Source organism: Puma concolor, chromosome B4, assembly GCF_028749965.1.
Source record: "Puma concolor isolate L17-30 chromosome B4, mPumCon1.1.hap2, whole genome shotgun sequence".
In the NCBI taxonomy this organism is placed as follows: domain Eukaryota; kingdom Metazoa; phylum Chordata; class Mammalia; order Carnivora; family Felidae; genus Puma; species Puma concolor.
This window is the reverse complement of record NC_141673.1, coordinates 52,998,047-53,014,345: the sequence shown is the minus strand read 5'-3', so window position 1 is coordinate 53,014,345 and position 16,299 is coordinate 52,998,047. Positions and strand designations below refer to the sequence as shown.

The 16,299-nt window shown below is 42.4% G+C and overlaps 1 protein-coding gene across 4 annotated transcripts in view; it reads left to right on the top strand.

Annotated features, from left to right (window-relative positions):
• Positions 1–13,235, top strand: part of SRGAP1 (SLIT-ROBO Rho GTPase activating protein 1) — a 286,134-nt gene extending 272,899 nt beyond the window's left edge. For all 4 annotated transcript variants that reach the window (XM_025926696.2, XM_025926695.2, XM_086712917.1 and 1 more), the window contains exons 19-22: positions 1,789–1,969; positions 3,422–3,556; positions 3,694–4,033; positions 7,973–13,235. In XM_025926696.2, coding sequence (XP_025782481.1) covers positions 1,789–1,969; positions 3,422–3,556; positions 3,694–4,033; positions 7,973–8,350 — 1,034 coding nt within the window. In that variant the 3' untranslated portion in view covers positions 8,351–13,235. The remainder of the gene's footprint in view (positions 1–1,788; positions 1,970–3,421; positions 3,557–3,693; positions 4,034–7,972) is intronic.
• The last annotated feature ends 3,064 nt before the right edge of the window (positions 13,236–16,299 follow it).

Here is a 16,299-nt window from a genome sequence, read left to right as displayed (position 1 = left end):
GGAATCTTTTGGGAAAAATTAACTGTTTTAAATGGGAATGTACATTACCAAGCAAAATAGAAGACAATTTCCTGAGAAAATATTTGACAGATGGACAGGTTTTAATCTATTACATGTGCATGTATTCTAGAGTATTTAGAAAGTAGTACACTCTCAGTTTATAGTAAATTGAGGTATTGCTCATTGCTTATACATTTCTCTAAACATTTAGCTCTTGTATTGGCCCTTTCTGTGTATAATTGATTAGAAGTTTACTTATCTGTTGTTGATAGCAGGGATGAAAGACGGGGGCGGGGGGGGGGGGGGAGGAATAGTAGAAGATGGGAGGAAAGATCATAAGCCCCAGAATCAAAGGGCTTTTTGCAAAAGCTCAATGACAAAAAGCATCTCTTATAGTTGTTTTGTTTAGTTTGTCCTCTTAATTGCCTTCAACTGTTGTGATCAGAATTAGATCAGCACTGAAATTCCATTTCTAGTTCAATAACTTTAATTTTTAATTTTGAAATCATTGTAGGTTCACATCTAGTTGTGAGAAATATTACAGAGAGATCCCACGTACTCTCCTCCCAGCTTCCCTCCATGGTAAAATCTTACATAACTGTAGCATAATACCACAGCCAGGAAATTGACATTGACACAACCCATCAGCCATATTCACGTTTCACCAGGTTTTCATGCACTCATCTGTGCGCTTCCCTTTTATAGCCGTGGCCATTTCTTTCCAACCTCTGGCAACCACTAATCCGTTCTGCATCTTGATTATTATGTCATTTCAAACATGCTGTATAAGTGGCATCATACAGTATATAACCTTTTGAGACTGTTTTTTTTTTTTTTTCACTCACCATAATTCCCTTGAATATCTTTTGATCTCTGGATAATTGGGGCACCTGAATGGCTCAGTCAGTTAAGCGATTCTTGGTTTCAGCTCAGGTCATGATCCCACAGTTTCGTGAGTTCGAGCCCCATGTCAGGCTCTGTGCTGATAGTGTAGAGTCTGCTTGGGATTCTGTCTCCTCTGTCTCTGCCCCTCCCCCACTTGTGCTGTCTCTGTTTCTCTCAAATAAACTTAAAAAAAGTTTTTTTGATCTCTGGATAATATAATTTTTGAATCTGGTCTCTTAATTTGGGTACAGGACAGTCTAAGTTGTGCTTTTTTCATAGGTAACTAGAATTTGTTACTGATACTGGAGAAAACAAAGTTATTTTACTGTTGGTGGTAGTTTGGAAGATTTGATAATGCCAGAAAAGTACAGGAAGAAATTAAATGTACTCACATAATATTTAATGTGCTGATTTTTATAAACCTCATTTTTCTTTGAATAAGCAAATAAAGCCTAAACTCCCTTGTGTTCTGGGATACTGACTTTCCCATGTTATCCATGGTTATTAACATGTTACACAGGAACTCCATCATTGTCAAAATACTATTGGAGCTATTGTGGAGGATATTACAGCCCAAGGAGAGATCTCATATATCATGTTGCAAAGTGTTAAATATTTTTTATTAAACTGTCATTATACCTCTGGTAAGAGGCTGTGGAAATTAAGGTCCAATGTTCAATTTTTCTTTGCCTGAAAAACTGACCACAGCAAGAGACTGTTTTTCTGTATCGCTTTTAACAGCCCTATTTTGTCCTGCATTAATGATTTGTTCATTACCTTGTTCAGTCTGGATATTTAAATGGCCGTGTTTATTGCCAAGGCCTCATATGGAACTTTCACATAGTGTTTCATGCTCTTCTAACAGCTCTGGTCCCTCTTTGTTTTCCGGTGTGTTCTTTGTAGAATGTGAGCCAATAGAAGCGATAGCCAAGTTTGACTACGTTGGGCGATCCGCCAGAGAACTGTCCTTCAAGAAGGGCGCCTCCCTGCTGCTGTATCACCGCGCGTCTGAGGACTGGTGGGAAGGAAGACACAACGGCATTGATGGGCTCGTGCCTCATCAGTACATAGTGGTGCAGGATATGTGAGTAGTGCCAGCTTCTATCGCCAAGTGCTCCCATCAGAAGATTCCAGCCACTGTCCTTAAACTGACCTTGGTCTTTCAGGAACAGAGGAGAAGGGATCGCAGAGCCCAGACCTCTGAGCTGGGAACAGTTCTTTGCCTTGCTATTGGGTCTTTGCTAACGGTCCTTCAGGACCAGCAGGTTTTCATTTTGCAAACACCACCAGGAGGTTTGGAGCAAAGGCTAGGGAGAGATGCCTTTTGAAACTTTCAGGCTCTTAGAAGAATAATCCTTGCAGAGAATAGCTTTAAGAGCTGTAGTAACCACTGCTGGTTCCAAAACCAGAAGTTATCATCTCTTGCTGTCTGACCACTGTTTCAATTCAGATTCCCCAGAGGGAAGATACTGACCTAAAGTCTAAAGAGAATCATCTCCAGCCTTCTTCTTTTTTTTTTTCAATATTGCTGTAATTTTTTTAATGTTTATTTATTTATTTTGAAAGAGAAAAGAGAAAGAGTGCAAGCAGAGGAGAGGCAGAGAGAGAGGGAGAGAATCCCAAGCGGGCTTCAGGCTGTCAGCACAGAACCTGACATGGGGCTTGATCTTGGGAACCATGAGATCATGACCTGAGCTGACCAACTGAGCCACTGCTGCACCCCTGCTATAATTTTTTGGGAGGTTTATTTCTTTATTTTGGGGGTGGGGGACAGAAGGAGAGGGAGAGAGAGCCAAGCAGGCTCTGCACAGAGCCCAGTAGTGCAAGGCTTGAACTCACAAACCATGAGATCATTGCCTGAACCAAAATCCAGAGTCAGATGCTTAACCACCTGAGCCACCCAGGCACCCCTTAATATTGCTATAATTTAAAAATATTTAAAGAGATGAGAAGATGCTTATAACGTGTTAAGTAAAAGAAACAGGTTGCAAAATTATACATACAATATAATTCCTATTTTGTGAATATATTTCCTAGTACAGCAATTTAAGAGCAGTTTTTCAAGGGAAAGAGAAATATACCACATGAAATGCCTATTATGATTAAATCATTCAACCTAATTTTAGAGATGTTAAAATGTGTCTCGGAATCCAAGAAATGTTATGTGCATTTTATACAGACATGCAGTGATATGTATCTAAGCCACATAAACATATAAGTAACTATAGTATAAATACCATACATATATATGCAGACATCATAGATATGTACCCAGGCATAGATAAAAAGTATAGAAGGATATTTTCTAAAGTTCTAGCAGTAGTTGTGTCTGGTTGTTACGTCCTATTATGGGTGATTGTGATACTGCTCTTTTTTGTATATCTGAATCTTCCAGTTTACCAATGAAACTGTATTATTTTTATAATGAAAAAGTCGTGTTGGTAAGAAAGACTTATAATACGTAAATGCCATCACTTATTTTTTTGTTCCCATTCGTCTAGCAAAAGACCCTCACTCTTGCTTCTCATTGTTTCAGGGATGATACGTTTTCAGACACTCTGAGCCAGAAAGCTGACAGTGAGGCCAGCAGTGGGCCAGTCACTGAAGACAAGTCTTCATCCAAGGACATGAACTCCCCAACAGACCGTCACCCTGACGGCTATTTAGCCAGGTAGGTGGAATCTGATCATCAAGCTGCTGAACCTCCACTTTTCCAAGGACTTTGAGCAGCCACAGGACCCGAAGCTTTGTGGTATTACCCAGTGTGATAAGCTCTCCTATTTTCTCTCTCTTTTTGTGTATGTCTAGACAGAGAAAAAGAGGAGAACCACCCCCTCCAGTAAGGCGTCCTGGCAGGACCAGTGATGGCCATTGTCCCCTCCACCCCCCACATCCTCTTTCCAACTCCTCCGTTGACCTGGGGTCCCCAAACTTGGGCAGTCACCCCCGGGGCCTGCTGCAGAACCGTGGCCTCAACAATGACAGTCCTGAGAGGAGACGCCGGCCCGGCCATGGGAGCTTGACCAATATCAGCCGACACGACTCCCTCAAGAAGATCGACAGTCCTCCTATTAGAAGGTCCACATCATCAGGGCAATACACAGGCTTCAATGACCATAAGCCATTGGACCCAGAGACGATCGCTCAGGTAGGATGCATTTAATGGAATGTTGCATGCTGTGTACCTGGAGTATGATGAAGGAGGTATGCAGGATTTCCTTTTTGTAGCCATGTTGTTTTGTACAGAACCAGCTAAAGAAAACAAAAGAAATGAGCTCCTTCTTTAAAGCCTGACTAAGGGTCTCTTTAGAAGAACCATTTGTTACTGGAAGGACCCAAGTGATCAGGTTCATATTGATTTAAATAGAAACATGGCAGAAATGTAGGACCCATGGCATTTAAACACATCATTGCTAAGGAGTTAGAAAAGTCTGGAAAAGAATAATAATGAAGAAGGACCAGCCCTACTGGATCCTGAATGCGTGCCAAAGATAATAAAATAGACAAATTGATAGAAAGAATGCAGAGCCCAGAAATAAATAAATGTTAGTGTATGATAAATATGACCCTTTCAACTTAAGACAAACAATGGATTAGTCAATAAATAAATGGAGAAATAATGGTTAACTGTTTGAAGAACATCAAGTCTGAATCCTATGTCATTGTTTACTTCTCAACAGTTAGTACAGAGGACTTTGTAGTTTTTTTTAATGATTAAAATTGACAGAGTGAGGGTGAAACAAAATTAATGGCTTTTCCATCATTCTGCCATTTTTCCTCTAGTGTTTTTTTTTTCCCCCAGCATAGGCCATCAGAAAATACGGTTAACACCAATGACAAAAGAGGTGAATAGATTCAGGGTTTGCCATTTTAATCTAAAGCATCTTCTATCTATCTGAAGCTTAAAGGCGAACTAAATTAATCAAAAAAGAGAGTGAATGAGAAAAAAATGAAACAAACATGGGGAAGTATTTAAAATGGATTATTTTTAATAAAGAGTATCCAAGGAGACCTGCACTGATGTGACAAATTTCCAAGCTATTTTCACTGTCCTAACTAAAGAAAATTTTGGATGTAAATTAGATTGTGAGGGGTTTAATGTGTTTTTTAAAAATTAAACCAATTTTAAATGTACAACAGTTTCTTGGTAAAAATCAAAAAGACTTGACCTTTTGGTTTTTCTCTGTTTGAAGTACCATACAGGGCCCGTTGAGATCTATACAGAACCAGCGATATTTGATTACAGCGATATTTAACGATTTGAGAAATCTGTAACTTCACTGCTTATAATAAGCAGGTGAAACAGGATGTAGGGAGTTAGGAGCTTGGGGGTGGGAAGGCATAACAACATCTATTTAACCCTTTTGCTTCTAGAACCAAGAAATCCTTTTATTGTAAATCATCAAAACAGAACTCAACAGATAAACCAGGCTCTCTGCGATCTCTCTGGGGCAATTACTTGTGTAAAAAAAAAAAAAAAAAAATCCATATGTTTAGCATCAAATAGAAATCACATATGAAAATAATCACTTGGAAAGTGATGTCATCCTCAAAATGGCCTCCAGCTGTGTCCTTTATTTCTCTTTCCATCTCATCTTCAGATTTTCCCATGAGAACAAGTAAGCCCGCCATCATGCGTTCATACCAAAAACATGCAGATTCTCTTATTAAACAAATCAGTGGAGTCCCTGATGGGGCTTGTTCTAAAACGACAATATCCATATGTGGTCACTGTATCTTGGTTTATTCATTAAGCAAACCTTTATTGAGCACTTACTGTGCGCCAGGTCCTGTGCTAGGCTTTATGAAGCAACGTTAAATCAATAGCCAGCTGCTTTCCAAAGGTGCTGACAAGCCTGTGAGGGAGATGGGTATGGAAATCAATTACCATTACGCAGCGCCGTAAGGGTTATGCTCCAGGTGAGCGAAAGAAGCCCTGGGAGGGGCGCCTGGGTGACTCAGTCAGTTGAGTGTCCAACAGATCTCTTGGTTCGTGAGTTTGAGCCCCGCATTGGGCTCTGTGCTGACAACTCAGAGCTTGGAGCCTGCTTCAGTTTCTCTCTCTCTCTCTCTCTTTCAAAAATAAATAAACATTAAAAAATTAAGCAAACAAAAAAAAGCCCTGGGAGAGTAGAGAATAGACATGTCAGTCAGACTAGGGCAGTGGTTCTTCACCCCATCTGTCTCACACAACACTCCGCCTTTGGGGTTTGCGTATACGAAAAATCACATGATGTAAAATTGTCCATCTTAACCATTTTTAACTCTAGAGTTCAGTAAACTATATTCACATTTTATGAAACAGATCTCCAGAACTTTTTCATCTTGGAAACCTGAAAACCTATACCCACTGAAGAACAACTCTCCTCTCTCCCCTCCCCCTCAACCTCTGGACACCGCCATTCTACTTTCTGCTTCTATGAGTGGGGGACTACCTCATATAAATGAATCAGGCAGTATTTGTCTTTTTGTGACTGGCCTCTTATTTCACTTAACATAACGTCCTCAAGCGTTATCCGTATCGTACCATGTGGCAAGATGTCCTTCTTCTTTAAGGTTGAATGATATTCCATTGACGTATATACCACATTTGGCTTCTCTATTCATCAGTGGAGCACAGTCTACTTTTTTGAAACATATATTTTGTAATTCCCTCTTTACCATCTGAAATACATTGATAGATGATATACCTAATTTGAAAAAAACATGAAGCTCTAAATATAATATTAAAAAAAAGGAAATAAATATTAAAACAATTAAATGTATTTCAGTTAATGCTTGACTACACCGGAAAACAATGGACGTAGTAAGGTGCTTTCATCTACATATATAATCCATATAAATCTCATATAAATACAACAATTAAAAATGTGTTTTGATCAGGGCACCTGGGAGGCTCAGGAGGTTAACATCCAACTCTTGATTTTGGCTCAGGTCATGATCTCACAGTTCATGGGATCGAGCCCCGCATTGGGCTCTCTACTAACAACGTGGAGCCTGCTTGGGATTCTCTCTGTCTCCCTAGCTTGCACTCCTTCTCTCCGCCTCAAAATAAATAAGTAAACATTTTAAAAATGCATATTGATGTAAGAGACGGGGCCTGGGCTCAGGTTATCGTAAACAGAATTTTCACCTACATGAATGTCTGAAGGACATTCAAAAGTTGAAGAAGGGGTGCCTGGGTGGCCCAGTTGATTGAGTGTCCAACTCTTGATTTCAGCTCAGGTCACGATCCCAGGGTTGTGGGATCGAGCCCCACGTCGGGCTCTGTGCTGATCGTGGAGCCTTCTTAGGATTCTCTCTCTCTCGCCCCGCCCCTCTCCCCTGCTCATCCTCTCTCTTCCAAATTTAAAAAAAACAAAAACCAAAAAAAAATGGCAAACAAGATGCGGGATAATTCATTGCATATAAACTATCCAGGACACTGCAAGATATCTAGTATACACGACCTCTGCCCACCAAGTGCCAATAATGCCACCCCTTTATTGTGACGTTTAAACACACACACCATATCACAAAAATGCCCTCCTGCAGGGCGGGACCTCTTCCAGTGAGACCATCGGACGGGAGCATCAGGGGAAAGCCTAAACTGAATTTTGAAGAACTGCTAGGAATTAGCCAAGTACATAGTAAGTGCCCAAAACTATTTGTTAAATCAGTGAAAGAAGCCTGGTTTTCAATCCCATTCCCATTTATTTCTTGAGAAACTGTAGCAGTTGTCAACTGAAGTTGACAGTAGCAGTTGACTGTAGCAGACAACTGAAGTTGTCTTTTGCCATAAGCTGGAATAGAATTCTGTATAATCAGTCAGCACGTAAGGTGGAAATCACCAGAAGGCTACCTAGCACCTTAGAACGGCAGATGTCTGATACACGGCTGCAGGCACCGTGGCATCTTGGTCTCCTGAACATGCAGAGCCTAAACAGTCGTGTGAGATGCCATCATCATGCGTATACGTTCCACAGACTGTGAACTTAACACACGATTGCTTTTGCTGGCCTGTCTGCTTTGAGCTGAAGTGTGTGTGCTTCTTTACGTTACTGTGAATTTATCAGTCTGTTCTGCCTCTCTGGTGATTTGTCAACAGGATATTGAAGAGACGATGAACACTGCTTTGAACGAACTCCGAGAACTGGAGAGACAGAGTACCGCAAAGCACGCCCCCGATGTGGTGCTGGACACCTTGGAACAAGTGAAGAATGCGCCCACCCCTGCCACGTCCACAGAGTCTCTCAGCCCTTTGCACAACGTTGCCTTCAGGAGCTCCGAGCCTCAGATCCGACGCAGCACGAGCTCCTCCAGCGACACAATGAGTACTTTCAAGCCTATGGTGGCACCCAGGATGGGTGTGCAGCTAAAGCCCCCAGCCCTTCGGCCAAAACCTGCCGTTCTTCCAAAAACAAACCCTACCGTGGGACCGGCCCCACCTTCCCAAGGTCCAACAGACAAGTCTTGCACGATGTAAACTCCAGATGAGCAAGGTCCTGTGGGGCGGTGATTTAAGAAACAAAACAAAACAAAAAATGGATCATTGACAAAAGTCAGTGATCCTTAACTTTCCTTAGTTTTGTGCTTATAACTGGAGATTTTTGGCTTTTCTATGTTCTTGAATGTAATGTCGGAGACTAGCTAAATTAACACGGGCATTTGTATTTTGTAATTTTCTTCCTTTTTTCTTAGTAACTGGACATATGTCATTTTAAAGACAATAGAAACACTTAGATTTACTTGAAAATCCAATGCTGCACCATTTGTCACGAAGGCCACACCACTCTGCTCTCCGCGTCGTTCGGCGCTTCAGGTTTAGTGTAGCCTGGGTGAGTCGGAAATGTCTGGATCCAAAGGCACAAGCGTCTGAAGTCCCAGGCCATGGAGTATAACCAGTGTTGGTCTGTGGCGCTTGGGGGGAATGGCTGGAAAGGGGTAACGGCATTGTTGGGCAGCTGACAGCGAGTACCTCTGAGTCCATGCAGTGGGACGAGGTCCCACTCGTGCCCAGGCTTGCAGTTGTCACGGTGGGACGTGCCCGGTGGGTCTCTCAGCCCACTGCCTGAATGAGTTGCATGGTTGCCTCTTTCATATGAGTCACTTCCCTGGGTCCAGATTAAAAGCTCAGAGGAAGGGGTCGGACCCTCTGCAGTTACTTCTTGAACGGAACCTAGAAAAGGGGAAAGCTAATCCTCCAGAGCTATCGATGTGACTCCTTCCTCAAGCCTGGGTCAGGCCCCCGAAGACTTCCAGGTCCGTCCCCTGCATTCACAAAGGACTAGAACAGTCTAATTGTAAAGACTTCCTGGTTACACTCCTCCACAAGTTCCTTCAGAGGTCTGTTACAAACTGCCTAGAAAATACTTCCAGCTCCCCTAAACCCCTGTGTTCTCCTGTGGAAATGGAGAACGCGGGCAGCACACGAGTCCTTGGTTCGCTCAGCCTTCTCTCCCGACTAAATGACCTCGGTTCCTTTAAACCCGATACAGAGGCTTGATGATCCTAAGGTGACTCCCCAGCTCTCCTCTCCCATTGGCCTCTTTGAGCCAACCAAGAACTGGCTGTGGTACTGGAGTAAGAGCCATGCTGGCCAAGGTCGGGGGGGGGGGGGTGTCACATGGTTCCAGGAGGAGTTCCTTCCAATTTTGCACCCTGGAACCATGACTTTTTTCTTTTCTTTCCAGGTGGTCTCAACATAACCCAGATAGTCAGGTGAGCTCCGTAAGGTACCCTCTTTCTCTGACATCCTGGCACAGAAACCATTTTCTCTGTGTTTTCCCACTGTCTTAAAAAGGTTGCTTTGAATTCAGCTGTTTTTACTAAGGTACAAATCACCACTCCTGCCAGCAGCAGCTTATATCGTGTGTAAACCTATGAGCATGTTTTCTGCTCTGACCTTGAACGTAATGATAAAGAGAATTTTTTTTTTTAGATAAATGGGTGGCCCAGAACTAACCCCTCTCAACCACCATTGATTTCCTTCTAGCTTTGGTTTCAAACTGGAAGCCATTTGCCTGCCCACCTAAGAGTTGCACAGTATGGACTTGAATCTGTTAGCCCGCTGGTGAATGCCTCAGGCAGGAAAGAATGAGGATCTGTACTAAAAAATCAAGATCATTCCTGGGATCTCTCCCTCAGTTTGCCAGTCTAATCGTTGTAATGCAGAGAGAGATTAAATTAATGACATAGGGTTACCTTTCAAAGTCACACTTCTGATTGCCAGCCAGTGGCCTAATTTCACAAATGGATTGAATCGAGATTTTTTTCCCAAGTATCCAGGTATGGTAAGCTTTTAAATCTTTGAGGTTTCTGAAGCATCCGTTTTGCCCATTGTGAAAACGATGCCCAGTTCAGCATCTTCTCTACCCCACTGCCATTTCCCTTGAGCTTTAGTGGTCCTTCATCAACTTTAGACACCATGGAGACTCAGCCAGGATTGAGCTCTGAGTAGCACTAGCCGTTTTAAACAATCTTCCCAAATTTCTAGGAAATTGAAACCTTGCTGAATAACCTCCCAGTTCTTTCCAGAGTCCACTTGGGTTTCTAGTTCTCTGCTGCTAGATGGGGAAACAGAAGCCGAGAATAAAGGTGGAAGTAATGGAGGAGGAGACTTTAAATCTTTTAGAAATTGAAATGAAAAGGATTGTTAAAAACGGTTTTTCCATCGATGGTGCAAGAGTAAGATGTAAACAGAGGGTTTCAAAAGGGCAGAGGGGTGTCTTCTACAAGTTTTAACTTAGATCTTACTCCTACAAGTTCATGTCTTCAGATTTCTCCCTGGCAGTCCTACCCAGACTCTCCCCTCTTCAGTGTTTACACCGCTGATAAAATGAGGGTTGCCTTTCCAACCACCAAATTAGGATTCTGCTCCCTTAGGTGGCTGCTCTGGGGCCTCAGAGGCTGTGCCTTCTTGCAGGAAATTTCTAACGCTCCCTCATCACTGCCTTACCCATCTCTCTCTCTTCTCCCTATACCCCTGTGACACCTTGAGGCCTTCTTTCTTTTTTTTTTTTTTCCAGTCTTTTTTATTTGTTCCAATTCCCATAGAAGGACATGACCTCACAGGGAATAAGGATTCACCTATTCTTTCTTTGTTTTGGTAAAAGTCTTCAGATTCCAGGGAGAAGACAAGGTGGCCACTTCACAGAGGATCCAAAATAACACCCTGAAAGCTCATTAAAAGCTTCTGGTGCATTCGCCTAGTGCATGGCCTTCTCTACAGCCACACATCTAGTGGGGAGGAGGAAGCATGCAAAGGGTGGGGAGGAAAAGAAGAATCCTTGAGATGTTACACCCCCAGTTTCAAGGATCATATTCTTCGTGCACAGTTTGGCAAGGGGGTCATTTTGATGATGGGCAGACAATGGTTCTACAAAGATGATCGGACTCCACTTACGCAAGAATATATATTCACAGCTGATATAACTCTGTTCATGTCCCATCCATAGAACTCACTAAGTAGGCTTACAAGTTGACCTTTTGGTTTGGGTCAGGGGTATTGGGAAAGGACTGATTGATAAGAGAGAGAAAAGGTACTCCATACACATTTTCTGATGCGTGTTCTGTAAATTATTTGAACCAGTCCAGCGGCCCTTTGCAGAGCTCTGTATTCATGTTTAGGGTCAGCGCTATCGGCCAACCGTTTTGCACGTTTTCACACAACATAATCTGACTTTGGTGCCCCTTGAGCCATCCATAGAATAATTTAGAGCAGGCTCCCACTTAATCTACTGCAGGAAGCATGAATAGCTCTCAGCGGATGTAGAGCGAACGAGTCACATTGTATTAACCGAGTTTTCTTTGTACTCTTGCCATTCCCAAAATGGGCTTATAATTTAAGGAAAAGATAAGAGTGGGAAAGATTGTGGTCTCCCCAGCATTTGGGAATGACACGAGGTCTACAAAATGAAGAAACTTTAACGTGATAAGTACAGCCTCTAAAATTCAAAAAGCCCACACTGTATGTTAAGCAACTGGAATTTAAAAACTTAAAAAAAAAAAAAAAGTAAAGAGCCCATAGGTCTATTGAGGATTTAGAAGACTTCAGATTTGGGATCGCATTCATTCTCGTCCTGACCACAGTAGTGAGACACCGTAAAAGCGGGAAAAGCACTCGGATGAGCCTTGCTCTGAGTTGCCCATCTCTGAGGCCACAGTCCCGGAGCAACTTAGATGCAAAGGCTCATCCGTGTGTACAATAGAGCTCCCTACTCCAGACAGTCCCCTGAGCTGAAAACCAAACCTCCAGCTGGGCTGAGGTGTCAGGCTTGGTGCAGGGTGACTTTGGCACCCCTTTATTCAGATCAGTAAAACAAACTGGAAATTGAGATTTCACTTACCCTAGTATACTTTCTTTAAAAAAAAAATAGTCTATGTGGTATAATCGAGATGGGTACCTGTATCTTTAAATTACATAGGGACTTTTGTATGTTTAAATAAGTGTACCGGGTTCCATAATGCTTATCTTAGAAACTCTGTTTAGTAAAAGAAAATATATAAACCGTGCATTTGTGAATGCCCCCTTTAGAGCATTCATCCAAGTTCAGTGTGTAGTGTGATGGTTATTATAGATGTTTAAAGTATAGTAAGTGGCTGTGTAACAGGAGAGACTGCTAAAATTTACCTACGGAATTAAGGGTAACTCCTGCCCACGTAATTAAATCAGTATTGTCCTTTCCTGTCGGTTTGATCAATTGCAGTACTGGTAGCTTCCTGCTTGTGACTGTTACTAATCGTGTCAATGTACATCTGTAGTATGTACATGTGAAAGTGCCTTTCTATTTTAGAGGAGTTTTAGCCTTGCTCTTTACTGTCACCCCATCCACCCCTCCACTCTTGCGTCTGGCCCCCCTGCCCCAATTCCTACCGCCCCGTCGAGCGCCCCATCCACCCTTCCACTCCTGCTCCCGGCCCCCTGCCCCAATTCCTACTACCTATCTGAGCGGAAACTTCCTCCACGCTCTCCCTGCTTCTCTGTGTCCCGTCCTGTGCCTCGGTGCTCAGTATCGTCCGTCTTGCATCCTTGTCCGTCATCAGACTGTCTCGTTTTGCTGGTAGCCGTGACTGTGCCTTTCCCGTCCGCAGTGTCCCTGTGTCCTCCCTCCCGCTGTCTCTCTAGCTGCTGCAGCCCACGTGTCACCTGTGATCTGTGCTGCCTCCGTTACAGTTCCTCGGCTCTGAGGCGGAAATTTGGGGGGATGCTTTTACAGTTCTGGAAGAAAAGAAATGTTTTGTTAATCTGTTGTGACAATGCACTTTTATGTATAGTACTGTACATTTTGGCATGTACCATTCCAGGCTTCAATATACAGTCAGGTCTGTTCTTCATGGTGTATCTTTATAATAAATAAGATAGTTCTGGCTGCCTTTGTCTTCTCAGTGATTCTCCGTGGTGTTTTCATTCCTTTCCTTTCTTTTTCTAACCACTGTTAACCCCCTGGAGAGCTGAGTTGCATTAGATGGTGGGAAACTTTTTTTAAAAAAAATGTTTCTGTCTCACTTGCATTTTTATTTGTGCACTTGGAAATGAGACTTCGTGGACAGGGCCTTGATCATGAAGCCAGAGTTTTTCAGAGGATGGCTTGGAGACCCCTGTGCAGTAAGGAAAGGGAGAGCAAGCAAGCCTCCTAAACACTAGCCAGATTGAAACCTTTCCCTGGAAGAGGGTTCTTTGGAATAGTAGACCTTGTCAAGGCGATCTTTGGTTTCATTCGAATATCCTGAAATGCAATCCTTAGGTAGAGATTCTGTTTAGAATGCCCCATGTGTTGGTATTTTTTTCCTTCAAACATTTTTTTTTTTTAAACTAACCCTTGAGGTCTGTCAGTACATAATAAAGAGTTTTACAAAATCATTCGCAATGTACAGGATTGAATATTGGTAAGAGATGTGGAATTTTTTTTAATGACACATAAATCCAGGGGGGAAAAAAGATTTTATTGGAGTATAAAATACACACAGAAAAGTGCACAAGTCATTAGTGTAAGAGTTTGCACAGAGTACTACTCTCCTGCATCTACCACCTACCCAGATCAAGATCTCCAGTATCCACTGCCTACCCAGGAGATCTGGCCAGCCTTGTGCCTCTCCAGTGTAATATCTTCATGAATAACACCATGGTTTGCTTTGGCCTGTAGTTTTCACTTTCTATAAATGGCCTCAGAGTATATACACTTTGTGCCTGGTTCCTTCTGTTGAAATGTTTCTGAGCGTTGTCCATGTTGTTACATATAACTAGTTTCTTCCATTTTGACTGGTGTATTGAATTCTGTTTCATGAATTTGCTCAGTTTCCTGATTAAACTTTGGGTGTTGGATGCAGAAATCTTTAAACATGGACAGAACAAATGAGGGGCGCCTGGATGGCTCAGTTAAGGGTCTGACATTGGCTCAAGTCATGATCTTGTGGTTCGTGAGTTCGAGCCCAGCATCGTGCTCTGTGCTGACAGTTCAGAGCCTGGAGCCTGCTTCAGATTCTGTGTCTCCCTCTTTCTCTGCCCCTCCCCCGCTCACACTCTGTCTCTGTCTCTCTCTCAAAAATAAATATTTAAAACAAATTTTTTTTTAAACATGGACAAATGAATGGGGGGAAAGCCACCTGTTAAAGGAAATATTTTCCCACAACGTTGTGGAATGATGTTGAACTAAGCCCTTGATTGGAAGGGCCTACCCGAAAGCAGGTAGAACCATTTTAGGACCAGAGTTGGATTTAGAGGCTTCCCCACAGGAATGAATGGGCAAATCAGACTATAGGATTATTCCAGGAGAGACCCCATTATCCTGCATCACCCTCGGATCCAAAGGCCTCCACCTGCCACAACCCTCTCCATGTCCGCCTGCCTCCTCACGTCCCTCACTCCAGAATTAGAGTCCCAAAATGTGGCTGCGCCTGGTTTCAGTTCCCACTGTTCATAAGCCAGCACCCTGTAAGAATATTAGCAAGGCAGAAAAAGGACATTTTCTGGCTTTTGCCTTAGGTAGTTGGGGTTCCTAATGTGGAAAATTCCCTAACCATGATCTAAAGTGCCAAAAAAAAGTCCTGGAAAGCCAAAAACAATGGCAAATTCCGTTGGCAAGTTCCATTTTACTGGCCATATGTCTCCATTTGGCTTTGGGGAAATATGGTCAATATACCTTTGAAATAATCATAGTGACGTTCACGTGTTTCTACCTAGTAGAAAGCTTGCCTTTTATTAAAACAGTCATTTCCTCAAGGTTAGTCTTCGACAAAAGAAGCTGGAGATCTAGGACAAGGCTGGATATCAAAATGTCCATGTGCGTGTGTGTATGTATGAGAAAGAGAGCACAAGTGAGCACTCCTCCTGGAGTCCTGAAACAACATGCTTTGTTCAGCGTTAGTATCTTGAAGGAAGGTATGACATGATCCACAACATCTCCAGCTCTAGGATATTTGCAACCTAATTCTGGTGGCTAGCAGGCACATTCTTCATATTCATCAGCTCTCTATCGGGTGTGCCCCTGGGGGTGAATGCCTTTCTTTTGCTGCTTGGGTGTTCGGCTAATGTGAGGACTATCGATGAATTACCCTCTCAGCGATAATGCATCGTGTTAATCTTTTGTCTTTGACATACCCAGGGAATATCTTGCGTAAGAATCATGTCCCTCTAAATGAAAGTGGATGGTCATGTCTATAAGCTAGAGGAGAGGAAAGCGTCATCGATGGTCTCGTGGCATATTTGAAATTGTACAATGATGTGACACTAACTAGAAAATGAGATCTGGGGTTCTAGGCCTTTGATGGACTACATCCATTTAAAAAAAAAGGCAACATGATCAGGATTTGTAATAGAAGGTGTGGTCTTTGAGCCAAAGATGATTATTGCATTAGTAACTGAATATCAGCAGATGCGTTTGAAGAGGGAAAGAAATTTTAAGTAAGACAAAATTGTTATCTTGTCCTAATTCAAACTCACTTATTGGACCTCATCAAATCAGCGACCCATGCCTCAGTTTCCCAAAGAGAAATAATCCACAGTGACATTTAACACATTATCTTCTAATCTTAAACGATGCCTATTTTTAGCACAGTTGAATTCATATTCTATATATACTTGTGTACCCCTGTTCGGTTTTTCTCCCTCACGTCAGTTCACATTACAAGTGTCAGCGAATGTGATTTTTCTTAATGGCTGTAAAATTTTCTAACATATGAACATACCGTGATGTACTTCGTCATTTTCTTATCCTTGAGTGAGCCTATTTGCAGGTTTCATTTTTTCTGTTGAATATTACGTTGTAGTGAGCAGCTCCATACACAGTCATTGTCTGCATTTTTGAACCATAAATTTAGCATGGACTCCAAAAGGTGAAAGCATTGATCCAGAGGTTGTAAGCATTCCCTTAGACTCATGACAAATGCTGCCAGAAAGACTGCACACGTTCACACTACTACCAGCAACATGAAAGG